Raw genomic sequence first — 20,336 nt, forward strand, 5'->3', positions numbered from 1 at the left:
GTTGTTCAAAAAGTCACAAAATTCTTAGAAATTGTGTCATTTTATACGTCATTGTTTTTCGAATTGAAATTAAAAGCAGTCAAAATGACTTCCTTAGGCAATCTAGTGTTAATTAAAGATTGTGATTAATTTTTTATTAATATTTTTTTGAAACATAAAATATTTACCACTAAAATATATTGGTTTCATGCTTTCACTTATTGTGTATTAGATAAAACTAAGTATTCAATAGGTCATTCAGGGATATAAGGGATCACTCAGTAATTATTGATTCATAGAATTGGAATTATGGAATTTGAGTCAAATTGCTTTTATTTTATGTTCATTGAATTCTAGATGGAAAGTTTCTGATAAAAAATGGGAGTCCAATCATATTATATGATGATTATCGTTGATTTCAATTTTCTGACTGTGCAAAGTTATTCTTGGTTATGTTAAATTATTAAAGTAGAATGGAACATAAGGACAGAAATTTTTTTCCGCAGTCCTTTGTAATTTTATATTATGTTATTTTTAGTATAATTGTACAGATATATTTTGTAACGGAGAAGTAAAGCCTTATCATCTGTGACATAATAATAATATAACTTTTTTCTTGCCTCATTCTACGGAATTCAAGCGTTTGTGGTAATTTTAATACTCAAGCTACATCGTAGAAAGGATACATAAACCACATTTTTTGCTGAGACATGTGGACCACTGCACCGCCGCGTTGCGTGAGGTGACCAGGGTCCTCAGAAAACTAAAAACTGGTAGCAACATTTTTAAAAGAGCATTCGAGAACTCACCTCTTTAGCTTTCTAATTATTTGAAAAAAATATTAGAGAATCTCTGCGAAGTACTTCTATTCTCCGCATATTTAATTTTATGTATTAATTTTGAAATTTAAGAACCAGTTTTTAGTTTTCTGAGAGTGCAGGCCAGCTTAGCATAGCAGATGCATTCATGCCTACTACTTAAAAACGATCATAGAGAAAGACTTTGTTGATTGGTAGCAAAAGGATAATAAAATTAGGAGATCAGTTGTGGGACCGGGGATAGAGCACTTGCCTCCCAATGAGGCGAACCAGTTTCAAATTCCGGCAATGGCTGGTTGATTCGAATTTTGCACCCGGCTCGCGCTGACCACAGTGTTGAGGTAAAATATCCTCGGTGATAGACAAATCATTGGTTAATGTCCCTCTTCAATCAGGCTTACAGTGGGAGTTTTTCTTGATATTCTTCTTCATGTAATGCAAATCTAGTTTCATCAAAAAGTCCCCCACGAAGTCAAATTTCTCCCAATACTTGATCCATGAGTTCCTTAGTTCTTCTTTTGCTAACTCTGATTTAAAATGAATTTTCAACTTTAGCAAAAAGACGCAAATGTATTAAGTGATCCTATAATAATGTTGAAAAATGTTATCAATTGACGAAATAAATCTGTCTGCTTCGTAATTTCAAGATTTCTAATAATTTAAAGTTAAGCTATTGCTCAATCAATTTCTTCGGATATACTCATACCATTCTTTTGAAAATACTTATGCAATATTTTTGGATATACTTATTCCTTTTCTTAGACGTACTCTTACCATTGTTTTTGATACATTTAGTCCTATTTTGTAAATTTTTTTGTTGCTATAATTGAACAATTTATTTCATTAGTTTTGTCCTCGTATTGGATTCATTCGTTAATTCCTTCCGGTAGCTTTACGTCGGAAAATATTGATCAATAATATTGATTGCGGTTAAAATTTTTCATGATTTTTAAAATTCGGTTGTTACTTGAAAAAAAGAAGAAAAATAACAATAATAATTTTAAGTTGGATTGCAGTTAAATTTGTTGTTAACTATTCCTATTTAAAGCTTTCAGGAAAATTTCAACTACATTATTTAAATATCAGTTATTGGAATATTTTAAAGTTATTTAAATTATTAAGCATGATACCAGATTTGAAAAGAAAAATTTGAATTAATTTATACTTCGGTTCGTTTAGTAATAACCAAAATATGCTACATTTATTTTCATATAACAAACAGAAGGAGGAAAGTAAAGATATCCTATTGGAGAGAAGTAAGATTCGAGTTAAGATATCCTAAGAGGAAAGTAATGTTCTTAGTAAATTAGTGTGTTTCTATTCAAAATCTATTTGTAGCCCAGTCCATATCTAACTTTCATTTCTCACTTTTTAAGTATAATGATTAAAAACAGTAGTAATTAATTTTTTGGAAGGTTGAGGTACACCAGGATAACTCGGAATAACATTGCAATCCACTGTCATGACCCACGTTTTCCCTCTCTGAGATTTTCTAACAATAATTTTTTTAAAAAGGTAAATTTTTGAATGTTTTTTCAGAAACTTCATTGCTAGTTTCTTAGTGTTTCTGATGATGCCAGTTATCTAATAATAGAGAGTTATTCGAGGTTTACGAAATACAGTATTTTTGTAATTATATAAAATATTGATTTTAGAGTTTGTATAAAATAATGAAAATATATTTGTAAATCCTATACATTTTGGAAAACGGGGATTTTAAAGTCGGTTAATCTGTAATATTAGGGGGACCAGAAAGTAATGTCTATTTGGTGCATTTGATATTTCGTATCAAGATTTTATTTTTAATCAATAATATATTCTCCCTCATTAGTAACAACCTCTCAATGCCAGATAGAAAATGAATCGACATGGATCGAAAAGGAATGAATTGGTTTTTAAGACTAACAAACATTTAATGGACAGGAAAAACGACATTAATTTCCAGTTCCCCTATTACTTTTAAATCTTAACTTATATTTCTGACAAAATGCAACATTTCAAATATTGCTGAAATAAAGACAAGGGCTACAAGACAGTTTTTCTTATAATTGTTTCGTAAGTGTTATAATTAGATTGACAGCATCTAATTTATTGTTGAAAGCACGCCATGGAATATAAATCATGATAATTAAAATTATAAGAATCGAATTTGTTTTTGCAACATAACTATAAATTTTAAATAAAGTTTAATTTTCCAAATTTTAAATCTTAATAGCATGACTGCAGAAAACTCTCCACCTATAATCATTTCCCTTCCAGTTATTTTCGCTAAACTAAATTACAATCCTACAAAAAATTTCTTTAATTTCTACATTAAGTAACTCGAAAATTAAAGAGCGCATCAATAAAATTTTGATATTACAAAATTTCAGCCAATCGTTTTTAAGTTTTGAAAATGAGAAGCACATTCGGAACAAAAATTTTTCAAACTGCATTGTTGGAGACAATAACTTTTTTGAAATCGATTTTTTTATACAACGATTAACGGTACGACGATTTTATGTATATATTCATTTTAGAACTTCTCTGTCTCTTAAAGTCTCATTTTTAGGTTATACAAACCATAATTTTAGTTCCTTGGGTTGGTGGGGAACTGAGTATGTTTATGTCGTTTAATTTTAAAAGTGATGTAAAGTGCTTATATGAACTATCAAATTATTACATAATTTTTTTTGAATATATTACGTTTAATTATGTTATTTCTACCTTTTTCTCTCCTTCATCAAGCATAACGATGTATTCACGAAACAAAAATATCGCTATTTTGTTAATTTGATTAAATATTTGATCTACAGTTGAATCAGACAATAGGCTTCATTTCAGAACCTTATTTAAAATTGTTTCTAGATCTTAATTGCGAAAAACTTACAGCGAGTCAATTTAATTTTTAGATAAAAATCTCTTAGCACATCTATTGTGTGATTTGGATAAATATCGTCTTTAATTTCCAAAGTTCATTTTTTAATAAATTTTATACAAATTTATTTTTATTTCTTTTAAATTTTTTAGTAAATATCTAAAGTAACTGATTTATCATATTTTATAGTTTCAACTAAATTTATGAAGAACAGTTGCATTCGATATTTTATTTTCCATTAGTGTTTAAATGTTAGAAAACCGCATTTATTGCAAAATACGGGGATTTAAGAAAGTTACTAAAAATTGGAATGTCATATTCCCTAATTTTTAGGAAATTTGAAGGGGGGGGGGGGAATGAATTATTTGTAGTTAATTCTTATAAACGTACTTCCCACGTCAAAACCTTATAGACAAAATTGGCGAATAACTCAGTTATACATCATCAAAGAATTAAAAATAGAAAAAAAAATGATTATGATTACAGCATAATAAGAAATATTTTATTCACTTTGTGTGTAATACCACTTCCGATAAAATTTTGGAATTCTTGGATTTAAAAAAGAAGCTCTTTAAAGTCATTTGTGCAAAAGGAGTATGTGCACAGTGAAGAACCAGTTTAATCACTCGGCTCCCCTTTTAGCCTCCAGGCCTCCATGCTCCAGGCATAGAATGGTTTAGTCTCTCACTGTAAACAATCACAACCCCGTTGCTCCCCCCCCCCTTTCAAGGAGGATTGTAAACATTTTTCTTCAGAAAAATGCTCAGTTAATAAAAATAATTTATATATATTATTATTTCCATGATATTTAATGAAAACATAATATCTGAAGAATGAAATTTTTTTTTATCTAGATTTAAACACAGGCAATTAGGAGCCATATTTTCATCATAGATATTTCTTAAATTGTTATTTAAGAAATATCTTAACATTTTTAACTGCTGTATAATGTAATAAGGCAGAATTCAAACACTATTATTCAACTCCTGAAGTAGTTAAAATCAAGTAAAACGATCAAATATAGTATTTAAATAACTACCATTGTAGCGCATGGCAGATAAGTAGGAAATACTATTCGATTGTAAAATTAAAACCCAAGATTTTTAATAATGTAAACAATGTGCATAAGCAGTAAAATAATCCAAAAGAATAAAGTGTGCTTGTAAACTTTAAAAAGGTAGTTCTTAGAAAAACGCGTTTGATATCTAGCATAAGAATATTCTTTTATAAAATTGATAGTTTTTAATGAAGAGATAAGCTCATCAACTAAAAATCTTAAAACGATCGATAAAATTAAAAGAAAAAGATAAGTATATCATGCGAAGGCAGAAAATCTCATGTATAGTAATTTTTTGTTAACAAGCAATATTTTTTTGAAACACAAAATATTTACAACTAAAATATATTGGTTTCATGCTCTCACTTATTATGTATTAGATAAAACTAAATGTTCAATAGATCATTCAGGGATATAAAAGATCACTAAGTTATTTTGGAATTATAGAATTGGACTTATGGAATTTGAATTAAATTTTTATTTTATTTTATGTTCAGTAAATTCGAGATGGAAAGTTTCTGATGAAAAAATGGGAAGCCATTCATATTCTACGGTGACCATTGCTGATTTCAATTGTCTTACACAGCAAAGTTGTTTTTGGTTAATGCTGAATTATGAAAGTAAAATAAAACATAAATACTGAAACTTTTTTCTCTACCCCCTTGTAATTTTACATTATGTTATTTGCAGCATAATTGCACAAATATATTTCGTAAAGAAGAAGTAAAGCGTTATCATCTGTGTCATAATAATATAAATATATATATATCTTTGTCTCATTCTATGAAGTTATGAAATTCAAGCATTTATGTTAATTTTGAAACTTAAATTATGTCTTAGGAAAGAAATTATTCATATATTATCTACATAAACCACATTTTTTGCAGAGGTATGTGGACCACTGCACTGCGGCGTTGCGTAAGGTGACCAGGTTCTTCAGAAAATTAAAAACCGGTAGCAATCTTTTTAAACGAGCATTTGAGAACTCACATCTTTATCTTTCCAATTATTTAAAAAAATAAATAGAGAACCTTTGCTAAGTATTTTTGTTCTATCTAACTTTGCTCTATTTGATTATTAAGAATATTTAATTTCATGCACTAATTTTGAAATTTTAGAACCAGTTTTTAGCTTTCTAAGGGCGCAGACCAGATTAGCATAGCAGATGCATTCATGGCTAATTGAGAAAAACTTTACTAAGTGGTAGCAAAAGGATAATAAAATTAGGAGAGCAGTTGGGGTCAGGGGATAGAACGATTGCCACCCAATGAGGTGAACCAGGTTCGAATGCTGGCAATGCCTGGTAGATTTCAATTTTGCACCCGGCTCGCACCGACCTCAGAGCTGAGTTAATATCCTCAGTGGTAGACGGATTATGGGTTAAAGTCCCCTTGCAGTTAGTCCAACTGCGAGACGTTTTCGTGGTTTTCCTCATCATCTAACGCAAAAGCGGTCTAGTTACTTCAAAAAACCCTTCACGAAGTAAAATTTCTCACAAAACTTGATCCATGAGTTCCTTAGTCTTCTGGTTTGGGTTAAAAATTGGAAGGATATGGAGATGGTAGACGTATACCCTACATTGGGTCGGCTGTTCATCGACTGTTAAAAAAAAAAAATTAAGAATATTATTCCTAATTTAAGTTATGTAACCTTCATAGAAATACCGTCCAACCAACAGATGTATATATATAAAATCTGTTCGATCTGATCGATTCTCTCATCAACCCCTGTTACTTCTACGCATTCATTTTTGCTATGCTACCGCATCAAATTAAAAAAAATAATTATGAAAGTATCCCGAATTTCTTTTTTAAATCCTCCGTAAATGAAATTCCCACATTAATTTTATTTATGTAACAATTTCTAATTTTATTTTTTTTGGAATTTAAATGTAATAAATTTGTTTGATTATTTACTCCAATTTATCTACTTAATTTGTTGCTACTATAAAAATATTTTAAATGTTTTTCGCTGAAGAAAAAGTGTAGAAATAGTGCGAAAAATGACTCTCTAATATTGCTCAACTATTTTGCATGTTTTTCAACTATTTATTATTCTAGTTAATAGGAAGTAGTTATACTTAAAAATATTTATAAGCAAATATAACTTAATTATCGTTTATTGATTGTAAACCGATAACATGCTTATCAAAATATCTTCAATAAATTTATATTAAATACCTCTGTAATCAAAATAGAACCGAATAAAGATACCTTCAAACGAGATAAGAAAAAAGTAGGATCATGATTTTTATTAATTCCTCTTGACGACGGCGAACTTTTTTCAGATGTTTTTTAGTTAAAAACACCAAGATAGAATTTTTGTGGTCAATAAGTATGCGCAGATAACAGTAAGAAACTGTAAGACTATTTTCTTTTGATGTTATAGAAATAAATAAATTTCATGCAAAAAATATTGTTTTTGTTCACAAATAAAATCTTTTTGGTTAACTGTTCATTCGTCTTTTGTCAAATTTAAACACTTTTTTTTTCAAATAAAGAATTTGCAATTGATTGCTGCATATTTTCTGGCAATTTAATTCCATAATGTTTCTGTAATATTCATTCTTAAGCTTTGACCTATAAGAGTACAGGGTGTTCGGTAAAAACCGTAATTTATATGTAAATTTAAAATCTTTATTAAAAATGAAAACCAAGTAATTGGGGTTTGTAAATTAGTATTTAAGTGATTAAAAACAGAAAGTCTATCGAAATCTAACTAACTATAATATAGAGGAGTGTGAATGTCCAATAAGCAAAAAAAATAAGTTTTATTGTGGTTTAAATGTTTTTAACCATCGTTTTTCAACTGTTTTCTGTTTTATTCCCCAATCAAAAATGCCTTGTTCTCTGTTTCATTTGCTTCACTGTACTGTGATATGTTATATTTTGACTGTATTTCTGTATTTTTATTTTTACCTTGCGTTAATATAACTTTTGACCTCATATAAACATATTTTTTGTCTTCAATTTCGACAAATATTAAATAAATAGTTTTTAAAGGTGGTATTTACAAAACACTCTGAATGACCTAAAGATAAAAATTTTTATGCCGAGCATTAGTTAATATTAGAGCATTTTCAGTTAGTTTGCAATTTTAAAATTAATTTAAATTAAAGTCTGATGGAAAAAATATCACTAACAAAGCCTTAAAGTATAAGTCAATATCATATGGATGATTAGTCACTAATCTTAATAAAATTAGACACTCCTCATTATCCCTTAAAAAAGCTCAATTAGCCGCGAGTAATTAAGGTCCGCGATTGGCTGTGTGTATTGTAGGTCCTCGATTAGCTGTGTGTATTGTAGGTCCTCGATTAGCTGTGTGTATTGTAGGTCCTCGATTAGCTGTGTGTATTGTAGGTCCACGATTGGCTGTGTGTATTGTAGGTCCTCGCTTGACTGTATGTATTGTAGGCTGTGTGTACGAAAGTTTTTCGCTAAGCTCTTTAAAATAATAAAGTTCTAGTTTGAAGAAAATATCTAAAACTGATTTCCAGCTTAATCTCAATTAGAATCCATTTAAAAAGCAAAAAGCTTAATCGTTTTTTTTTATTTAGAACAATTTATTTCGAATATTAAATTTAATTACAAAATATGTTTAATTTTTTTTTTTTCGAACGTATAGTTCTAATAAGTTCTAATTGATAATAGAGACTTAAATAATATTTTAGTCCTAAGAAAATGTCAGATATAAATTTTTAAAAGCTTCTAATGTAATCACTAGATTATTTTATCAACAAAATAAAAATAATTCGATTACAATTTATTAAAAGAAGTCTTATCATACAAGAAAATTAAGAAAATGGTTTTCTTCGAAACGCGTGTAAACATTAAAATATGTGTAAGGCGAATTTTTAAAAAGCTGTTATTTTGAAAGGTAATTCATGTTAAAATCATCTGAATTTAACAGAAAAAAATAATTTAAAAAAGGAGAGCTTTCTAAGATAACAATTTAACATTAAATGACTGCATTTTAATTAATAATGACTAGCTAACGGTATTATTTTACATTAAAATGTTCTTCGCTATAAACCTACAAACACTTTCAGAGAAATAAAAGTAAAGAAAATCATTAATTTCTCTTAAAATTGCGTGAAAAAGTTTCTATGTATTTCTTACATACCAAAAAAGTTACTAAGGAAAAGTTACTAGTTAATATGGATGTGATAATATTTCAAATAGAAACGATTATTTATTCCTATACATTAACTGGTGAACTTTCATCTACATTTATCTGATAAAAATGAAATGAAATCAGTTAACATCGTATGTAAATATGTTTTAAGCATTTCCTTTATTTGTTTCATGCTTATTCGTTAAATACGAAAAAGACCGGGGTGTGTGTTTCCGAGTAGGCGGTTTTTAAGTGCAAACGAGGACCCCCGCTGAACGTGTGGTTTTATCGACCAACCGAGGACGTCGTTTTTGCACGCATACACACTTCGACTCGGCTCTTTATACACAACTTTGATAAATGCTGCCAATCGAGGACAAAATTAGATTTCGCTAAAAAATTTTCTGGGACTATTTCATGACCCCCTGAGTACGAAAATACCATTTTCTAACCGAGGACGTCCTCGGTTGGCACGAGGTCCTCGTTCGACGGTGAAATTGCCTATGTGTGTCCTCGTTTGCCGGCCCTTGCCAACACACACACACACACACACACACACACACACACACACACACACACACACACACACACACACACACACACACACACACACACACACACACACACACACACACACACACACACACACACACACACACACACACACACACACACACACACACACACACACACACACACACACACACACACACACACACACACACACACACACACACACACACACACACACACACACACACACACACACACACACACACACACACACACACACACACACACACACACACACACACACACACACACACACACACACACACACACACACACACACACACACACACACACACACACACACACACACACACACACACACACACACACACACACACACACACACACACACACACACACACACACACACACACACACACACACACACACACACACACACACACACACACACACACACACACACACACACACACACACACACACACACACACACACACACACACACACACACACACACACACACACACACACACACACACACACACACATATATATATTTGAAAAGTGATTCAGTGTTTTCAGAAACTATCTTGTGGGGTGCAGATTTCGCACCCAATTTATGCTTAAAAATACATATATATATATATATCGCTAGGAGTTCAGATAAGTCTCCCAATAGTCTCCTTTTCCTAAAAATAGTTGTTTTTTTTAGCCTTTCCAGGCAAAAAAATTTGCCATAGTCGCCTCATGCCAAAAATAGTTGCATTTTAGTCGCCTGTGGCAATCCTGATATAGATACATATGCACACTTTTTATAATTTTGCCACGTTTAAACTGTGTGAACATCTTTCACGGCGATAGTAACGACTCTGACAATCTTAAAATAAGTAGCAGGAAAATTTAACGACTATAAAATTATTATTATTAATTAAAAGAAAGTAAGCTAAATATTAACTTACAGAAGGAAATAAAAGCTAACAATTAAAATAAGCTATGCAATTAATAATTATTAAAACAAATTAACAAAAGATAACTAACAAAAACAAGCTAACAATTAATAATTAGCAAAAAAAAAAAAAAAAAAAGAAAGAAAGAAACAGGTTAACAAGGAATTATGAAAAAATAATGTCAAAAAAAACCTAACAATTAATAAATATAAAAAAACAAGCTAATAATTAAAAACCAGCAAAAAAATAACAGTTAATAACTAATATAAACAAAAGAACTATTAAGCCATGAGAGGGAAAGAAGACTGCACACATTGAAAAAGGTAATTAACCCTTTGCTTACGGTGTACCATGACACATTGCACCAGCCGTAAGCAAAAGGTTAATAAACGTGTTTTTGTAGCACATAACATTTTACATCACATTCAAAATTATTATCATAAACTATTCGACACAGTGTGCGTAAATAACTTTCATTAAACTTATTTTTTTCCTTGTGCGCTGGCAAATTTCACAATCGTTAAAAGTGACAAAGGCTGAGAATCACAATTAGATGAATAAAAATACGTACAGTGAATTCCCCAGTGACAGCATCAAAGCCAACATGAACTGTATGCTCAAAATTTGTAGGAGGTGATATAATGGGCATTTCTTTTTTCTCTTTCTTTGTACCTAAAGAACAATGAAATAAGTCTTAAAAACATAATATTAAAAGAATTTTCACAAATGGATAGAGTCAATTTGGACAGTAGCTCATCGTAATTGCCAACACGGATATTAAAAAAACCACTAGATTTTACGAAATAATATAATAATTGCTGCAGAATGCACTAAATATATTTCACATAGGGAATTTTAGGGATTTTTATAGTCATCAAAATAGAAAAACTGCAATATTTTCCAATTACAATTAACACAAAATGAACTTGAAATGTAATGTATTATGTTTATTCATAATTTCGAATATTAATAGGCGAATATAATTCATCAAAGATAGTTAAAATGAGAGTTCTGAAGAAGAAAAATAAATTGCACATTTTAGAACAAAAAACACTTCGATGCGATTTCTACGAACGAGACTTCTCTTCATTATATATTAGTATTAATACATATTTAAATACTCAAGAAAGCAATACTCTGTGCAAAATGCTATTTTAACAGGGATTTTTTTTGGGGGGGGGGGAATTTACTCAATTTTAGAGAATTTTCTAACAAGTTCAAAAAACTAGGAGAATTTTTTATTAAACCAGTAGATTAGAAGAAATAGACAAAATCCAGCCGCGTTTTTAGCTATGTATCATATTAATTGCTTCTGAATATACTGAGAACAAAAAAAAATAATAATAAATAAAAATAAAATTAGAGTTTTACACATCTTAAATAAAATTAAATTGCATAAAGTTCTCTATTTGAAAAAAAATATATAAATATCCTTTTTGCAGTATCTTGCCTAATAACACCTTTTATTTTTTAATAGTTCTTGAACTAATTTCATTTTTAACATGTTTTGTTAAAAAAAAAATTTTTTTTTAACTAAAATATTCATAACAAAATAAAAATAAATAGTTATTTTCATGAATAATTTCATGAGTAAAAATATGATTTATGAAATAATTGTATAGAAAAAGAGTGAGTTTTACAGCAATAATAGTTCATTTCATTGACAAGCAGTCATTTCATAAAACAAAATTTTTTAGGGGGGGAGAGTTCTTTTCATCTTCCAGTGTTTTAAACTTAGTCAAACTGACTCCCAATTAATAGGGGGAGTCCCTATAGTCCCCATAGTTTGGACCCCTTAATGTTAATTTTACTTTTTGTGTAATTTGCCATATCTCAAGAACTTTTTAAATAAATTGAAAAGTTTTTGCACTCACTTATACAATTCTTTTATTCAAAGATAATTCTATGTAAAAAATAAATTCTAGTATAAATTTATTATTTTATTTAATAATAGTCTAAATAATGTTTAATTGTAAGGTATATAATTTTTTACATTATTTTAAAGTATGTAACTTTAATAATGTGTGTAACTTTAATTTTTATGTAAATCAAAATACGAAATTTGAGCAAAATCAGATAAATGGTTCTCGAGAAATAGAATTTTAAAGAAGTCGTATATTTAAAATTCGATTTCTTGGGAACTATTCAACCGATTTTGCTCAAATTTTATATTTGACCATTTAAAATTACATACTTTAAAGTGATGTAAAAAATTAGTTACCTTATAATTAAAATTTTTTCTACCAATATTAAATAAAATAATAAATATATATTAACATTTATTTTTTAATAGGCGAAATATCAAACAGTATATTAATTGAAATAACATGTGTAGTTTGCAAAAAGTAAATTTTAAATTTTTTTTTTTATATTGACTTAATGTTACACAACAATCATAAGTATAATTAATTATTTCACTTAATTACTAGCTGAAAGCAACTCAAAATAAATTTATTAGAAAACCTGGCCAAATTAATGAAGGCACTATAAGATTCTGCCGCATCCTTTCTTTTGTTTTGGGTTCAATTTTCTTCTTCGTGTGTCGAATGCTAGCTTCAGAAACCTTCCACCTCCGTGATATTTCACGAGGGCCTTAACTTACAGCACATGGTTAAAGATTGCTTTTCTTTACCCATGATAAAATGTTTCCAATTGATTACTTATACACTGTACACAAAAAACAAACATATAACTGACTATAAAACTGCAAAATAAATAAACACAGCACATAAACACGACTGCAACTGACGCATGCAAGAATGCGACTGAAACCGAATTGTACTCGTTTACGCTCTTGTATTGATGGGTTAACATTTTAGTGCAATAAATAAATACAAATAGGAAGTATACCATTACATGTATGTCTAAATTTAAAAGTATAATTTCTAATAATTTGGCCTGGTGCAATATAGTTTTGATGTGTGAGAGAAATAATTTACTTTTTGAAGCTTTTAGCTTCACTTTTTTCTTATCTTCACTGTCAGGTTCTTTTGGTAAAGGCCGCATGTCGACTGCAACTGTGGAGTCCCTGCAATAAAAAATATCATATCACTTCCTTGCAAGTAGGACTGGGCTATGTTTCACGGTGCATCATTTCCGACAGATCACTTCTCCCGACCACAAAATGGATGACCCCAAGCAAGCTTGCGTGAAGAGCTTTTTTTTCAATTATTATTATTCATAGTAATGGACTAAATTTAAGGTGTGTGTAGGGGGGGGGGAGTTACCTGCATCTCAGTGTCAGGTGTTCCTCAATTCATCAGCAAAGTTTTTATTTTTCTGTTTATGAAGATTTTAATGAATGATCTCAATGTACATTTTAATTTTTATATTCATAATTACTTATTTAATGACAAAGATAACAGAGGACTCATTTTTGTCACAATCTCCCCCTCCTGCACATGTTATTCAATTTTTTATTTCCTTTTTTTATTTTCAATGTATCATGATTTATTTATTTTTTTTATTAAAAAATGAAATAAAATTTATTGTTGATAACTAGACAATTTTATAGCATTTTTTGCAAAATAAAAGAGGACTGAGTTTATTATAAGAATATAATTGCCTCAATTTATTAATCAAAAAGTGCAAGAACTCGAAATAACACAATACCGAATGCAAAAGTATTAGTGTAACAGTGATATATCAAAATATAGCTATGCTGACGATACATCGCAATGTTGAAATCTTAACATCATCCAATGATACTTGCAAGTGTACTTTAAAAATAAAAAAAACTAGAAAAACAAAAACAAAAAAAAAGAAACAAAAAACTTTTATAATAGCATCAAAGAAAAATAATCTGTTGTCCACATCTAATATGTTGGTTTTCCTTCTCCATCAATTTTTTATAATTATAAAATTTCGTTTTGCTCAATCTAAATAGACATTTTCAATCAAGTACCTATTTAATTAAAGAGCCTAGTAGAATATATATACCGAATGTGGGAGATTTAGAGTGGATCAACACTAAAAACATTAGAATACAAAACATTTTCAATTGAAAAATTACTCAATTTAAAGATTTAGCAGAATAACACAATGGCAAACGTTTTACCAAGTCACAATTATTGATTGGATAACATAGTAGCAAATTTTATCTTTTCATCTATCAGCTGTTTCTTCCTTCTACGAGGGTTGCTATTTATATTTCTGGCCTTGGCAACAGTAAGTGTTGCTAGGCGACCACAGACGATTTTAATCGAAAGTTTGATATTTTTAAACATAAATTCAGCAGACGATTTACCATTATAGCTTCATTTGTGCTGTTGACAGTAAATTGAAAAGCTCTTCTCTTTCAAAAAATGGAATCTTTTCATCTATCAGCTGTTTCTTCCTTCTACGAGGGTTGCTATTTATATTTCTGGCCTTAGCAACAGTATGTGTTGCTAGGCGACCACAGACGATTTTAATCGAAAGTTTGATATTTTTAAACATAAATTCAGCAGACGATTTACCATTATAGCTTCATTTGTGCTGTTGACAGTAAATTGAAAAGCTCTTCTCTTTCAAAAAATGGAATTGAATCGTGAACATTTTCGTGCCATTATTTTTCATAACTTTCGACGTGGATTGTCAAGACAAGAGTGCTTCGATGAACTTAATTCTTTATTCAGCGATAAAGTGCCATCCTACAGCACTGTAAAAAATTGGTATAACGAATTTAATCGTGGTCGATGTTCGATCCAGGACGAATCCCGTGCAGGTCGTCCAAAATCCGTTGATGTGCCAGAAAAGATCGATGCTGTGCGTGAACTGATAAAGCAAGATCGTCATGTGACATACCGTGAGATAGAGGCGTCTTTGGACATTAGTATGACTAGCATCAATAAAATATTGCATGAGCATTTGGGCGTAAAAAAAATTTGTTCGCGTTGGATCCCGCATAATCTGACAAACACTCAAAAAAAGGCTCGTGTCGATTGGTGCAAGGAAATGTTGGAAAAATACGTTCAAGGTAGATCAAAGGTTGTGTATAACATCTACACAGGTGACGAATCATTTATCTATGCATATGAGCCGGAAACAAAACAGCAATCAACTGTATGGGTCTTCCAAGACGAGGCAAAACCAACAAAAGTTGTTCGAGGAAGAAGCACATCGAAACAAATGATTGCCTGTTTCTTCGGCATTAACGGTCATGTGGCAACAGTGGCGTTAGAGAAACGCAGGACGGTCAATTCTGAATGGTACACGACCATTTGTTTGCCAGAAGTCATCGGAGAAATTCGAAAAAAGCAGAAGAACAGGCGAATCATTCTTCATCATGACAATGCGAGCTCTCACACATCGACTCAAACAAAGGCATTTCTGACGGAGCGAAAGATCAAACTGATGGGTCATCCGCTGTACAGCCCTGATTTGGCACCCAATGACTTCTTCTTATTCCCACACATCAAAAATAAATTACGTGGACAACGATTTTCGACCCCAGAAGAAGCGGTTGATGCATTCAAAACGCATGTTTTGGAGTTACCTCAATCGGACTGGAAAAAGTGCTTTGAAAATTGGTTCAAACGCATGCAAAGTGTATTGATCATCATGGAGAATATTTTGAAAAACAATAAAACCAATTTCGATCCTACATATTTGTTTTTTCATTATTAGGCCAGAAATATAAATAGCAACCCTCGTACAGCAAGATTTTGTCCTAATTTTGAGATTTTTTTTAAAGTTACTTTTATTCACTTTGACTAACAATAGTATACTGCAACATACTGACTTATTATCTATCCCTGATTAATATTAAAGGAAAGAACACATACCTTGTGCTGGTTAACCTAACTGGTGGAGCAGGTGGCTTCTCATCAGTATGGTCTGCCATCTTTCACAACTAACAATAATAAAAGAAAATTAGAACATTGAAAAGTATTAAAAAAATTATGAAGGAGCTGTCAAGAATTGAAGCGGTTAATGTTACTAATCTGCACCTATGAGAAAAACCACCATCTCAATTGCGGACAGATTGTTTTAATTGGTGCCAAATTATTGGTAGATAGATACTTTATTTATGTAGCACTAGAACTGCACAATGAGTTATTAGCGTCAGTCTGGGAAACATTCTTCCCCGGATGATCTGAAGACACATCATCGCCACTTCGATTCTCTGTAGAGGGGATGGCTCCCCTGCTTGGGTTTCTTACAGTATTCCAAATATGTGTATGAAATTGAGTTCTGGATTTTTGTTGATGAATGGGCCGTGCATAATTTTTTACATTCAAAAGAGCATCAAGATACTTCCATAATGTCTCAAATTAAACTTCTTGATGTGAATAGCTTCTGAGCATAATTTTCACACTACTTCTGCTTTTTCCTCGTAAAAATCTAAATTTTTGGCTAAGAGTATACCCACCAACATGAATAGGAAAAAATCCAATATAAATTGTTGCAGAATGTACTCAATATTGTACGATAGGGAATTTTATCGTCCTCAAAAATAGAAAAACTGCAATATTTTCCAGCTATGATTAACTTTAAACATACTTGAAATGTTGCGTATTTTTATTCATAATTTCAAATATTCATCAAAGTTAATATTCATTTCAAAATTCATCAAGGTTAGTTAAAAGATTTTTTTTTTAATTATTTAATTTAAAAAGAGAGAACTGAATAAATGGATCATTTTAGAACAAAAAAAAGCTTTAATCGATTTCTGTAAATGAGGTTTGCTCCATTATACATTAGTGATACTTATTTATGTATTCAAGCAAGCAATTATCAGTACAAAAATTTTATTTCCATTGAAAACTTACTAAATTTTAGGGAAATGCACAAAAAGCAGGAGAATTTCAATTATGTTTTTATAGACCAAGAGAAACTGGCAGAGTTGGCAGCTATGCTGACTCTCTTCCCATGAAGTGCAGCAAAAGCTTTTTTAAAAACAAAGCACTTTCTCTCTTACTTGACATGATAATCAAAGAAAATATTTTTCCCCGTGAAGGTGTTGACTGAATCAAATCATCCATTTTCTCCTGATTCAAGGATTGTAAGAGTTCCCTTGCTGGTCAATGAGGCTTTGTAAATAGGTATCCTGAAATCCTTTACTGTCAAGTGAAGGATCAACAGGGTGTGTAGGGTTTCTAAAAAGTGCTTATTTTTGACCTTTGCTTTTTAAAAGCTTTTTTTCATTGGGTGTTTTTAAAAAGTGCTTCATTTTCCCTTTTCCAAAATGAGATTTTTCTTCATAACTATATCAATTTTTGCCTCAAATTAAGCAAAAAGCGTGATTTTCACATTGTTCTATTCAACGTCTTCACAATTCATTCAACCACGACCACAGACATACCATCGGTCTGTAGCGTACGAAAGCGCCAATCATTTTATGAAATAGTTGCGGGTTCGAGTACTGAGCTGGATTCGGTGGGAAGGATTTATGCATTCTAATGAGCTCTGCAGCATTTTGCAAGAGAGATAATCTTTTTAAATAGTAGTTAAATTAATTATTTATAATTTTGAATAATTTCTATTACATAATTGTGTAAAGAAATTATAAATTTAAAAAATGGAATTATTCACAGTGGCTAATATAATCACGAAAAGAATTCTTTGTCAGAAACAAGTTATTTTATTATGATCATGTCACTTAGAAAACTATTTTGCATTTTGTTAGCACATATATATGAAGAACTTTCAACAATATGAAGGTAAAAAAATATGAGTGACCATATCCTAATTATAATATTTTTTTAAAGTGCTTAAAAAATACTTAAAAGGTGCTTATTTTTTGTTGAAAAATTTTGTTACTTATACTGATCAAATATTTCTCTCTGTTTGATCTCAAATATTTCATAAAGCCTACATTTCACAATAATCTTTCGCTCTCCTGTTTTTGATAACATTTCTTTCAAAAGCTATTTGGTAGTCACTGATGAATAACTACACATGTTGGTGAGCCCTCTTCAATATGCCTCCCCACCAAGCATCGAATCTATCATTTTTATTGTTTCAGCGGGATTGATTAGTTGGAAATCGGCTTGTTTTTCTGATATAAAATATGCCTGTACTTATTGTTGAAAAGAAGAAACAACTTATTCAGATATCTATTTAAAATTCACAAAAAGTTATCAAGGTATCTGCTACATTTTAGATTTTTAAATTCATGACTTAACGAAGTTATTATTTTCTCCCGACAAAAACAGAACACTATATTTAAAACGCATTATAATAACATTAATTGAAATGATAGGTGCAACCAAAGCAGTTATACTCTGCGTCTTCATATTTATAGATTTTAAATTTAAAAAACAGAGAAAGGAACGAGTTGGAACAATAAAATAGCTGGGGGGAAAATATATAAGCAAATAATTTTTCTTTTTTTCTGTAGAATTATAATCTAAAGATACTTTTCTTGTTCATTAGAAAGGACAGAAATACTCCTGATATTTCTGTTCTCATTTTGGAATAAAAAATATTCGCCAAAAACTAGCTTGCTTCAGCTAGAATTTTAAATTGATAAAATAAAAATAAATAATAATAAAAATTCTGAAATCACAGAAGTTAAAAAGATCATTCGCTCTAGAAATGATGTTTTTTCCTTTCATTTCTTGAAAGAAGACCATAATTTATAAAGAACATGATAAAAACATTTTGTATTTTAATAAAACATGACTGCGAGTGGGGATTTTGTTACATCATGAAATTATGGGGATGGGTAAAATCCATTTTGAAAATTCAGGGTCCATGATTTTTCGTTGACCTAAATCCACGACTTTCCATGAGTTTAGAAGAAAAGAAAAAAAGTTAAAATCTTGACATTTCATGACAAATTTTGTTCAATACAGAATTTCATGACTTTCTAGGTGTGCGGATACCCTAGTTATTCGAGAAGATGAAACTTTAAATACAAAGAAACAAAACTAAACATAACTCTTCAAGAAAAGAGCATAACTATCAAAAGCAAAAAACATAACTGACTACAAAAAACACCCACTTCCTTCTCGCTTAGAAACAACAGGAAGTGACACAGCAAGGAGGAAAACACTGCCCATCTATTTGTTTACATTTTCTAACACTTATGTTAAAATATTAAGCACCTGTAGTTAAGTGTTCAATAATAATATCGCAGTTAATAGGCTTCACTTTGTCACACTTGAGGAAACTTTGCCTCGTTCGAGCACCGATTGCAATAATTATTAGTGTCATCGAATATTGTAAAAGTATGGTAACTGATTTTCCAAGATACAACTGTAACTATAGTCATTGCGGAAATGGGGCACGTGTGTTGCACACATCACTTTTCAAAAACTGAAGATGTAACCCCCGACACTAAACATTGCGTTTAACCTACACAGATTCCAAAACCAACAAAAAAAACTTATCTTCGTAAAAATGTTACATACCCCCTTTTAACATTGACCGCTTCAATTACACATCAACTGTAGAAGAAATCAGGCAGCTGGAAAAAATAAATCAACTTTCAAGAGCTGAAATAAATTTAGTGAATACTTCAATGAATACATTTATTTTTAAAAAAATATTCGAAGAAAAAAAAAATTATTATATGCTTTTAAAGATGTTTTGAGAAATGAAAACAAAAGTATTAAATCCTTCTTGAACAGAACTAATTTATATTATTTTATAATTAACCAACCTTATTCTAATTTTATTCTTATTCTAATATTTAAACCTTATTCTGCAGCCTTGCAATCTAGAAGGCAACAAAACTCCATCCCTTAAGCCACCACAACTTTAAAACAATTTAGAGTTTTAATACATTTTTTTAAATTTCCATTGGCAAAGGACACACTCTGGCACACTCTTATATACATTCATTGGCACACTCTTATAAGACATACAAAAAACACAGTTAAGAGAGCACGAATGTCCCATCGGCAGATGCTGAGCACTCCGGTATCGCTTCACCTTGGAGCCCCCACCAAGTATCCCGACAAATGGTTCCAATTTGGTCAAGGTGGTTTTACTAGGCAGTCATGGCCTACCATACATCTGAATGCTGCAACAGCCTTTTCACGGAGCTCATCTGAAATTTAGGTCTGAGCCAACTTCTTGAACAAACATGAGAATTTATA

General features: G+C 30.5%; 1 protein-coding gene across 14 annotated transcripts in view; it reads right to left on the reverse strand.

Annotated features, from left to right (window-relative positions):
- Nucleotides 1-20,336, reverse strand: part of Pak (serine/threonine-protein kinase PAK 3-like protein) — a 95,844-nt gene that overhangs the window by 70,492 nt on the left and 5,016 nt on the right. For 6 of the 14 annotated variants that reach the window (XM_087152492.1, XM_087152509.1, XM_087152489.1 and 3 more), the window contains exons 2-4: nucleotides 16,074-16,141; nucleotides 13,248-13,336; nucleotides 10,880-10,980 (exon numbers count right to left, since the gene is read on the reverse strand). In XM_087152492.1, the coding sequence (XP_087008618.1) occupies nucleotides 10,880-10,980; nucleotides 13,248-13,336; nucleotides 16,074-16,132 (249 nt within the window). In that variant the 5' untranslated portion in view covers nucleotides 16,133-16,141. Of the gene's footprint in view, nucleotides 1-10,879; nucleotides 10,981-13,247; nucleotides 13,337-16,073; nucleotides 16,142-19,646; nucleotides 19,731-20,336 lie in introns of all 14 variants that reach the window. The other 8 variants (XM_087152493.1, XM_087152484.1, XM_087152506.1 and 5 more) reach the window with 2 other exon arrangements.

Source organism: Parasteatoda tepidariorum, chromosome 1 (genome assembly GCF_982258835.1).
Source record: "Parasteatoda tepidariorum strain Cologne lab strain chromosome 1, Ptep-v5.0, whole genome shotgun sequence".
In the NCBI taxonomy this organism is placed as follows: domain Eukaryota; kingdom Metazoa; phylum Arthropoda; class Arachnida; order Araneae; family Theridiidae; genus Parasteatoda; species Parasteatoda tepidariorum.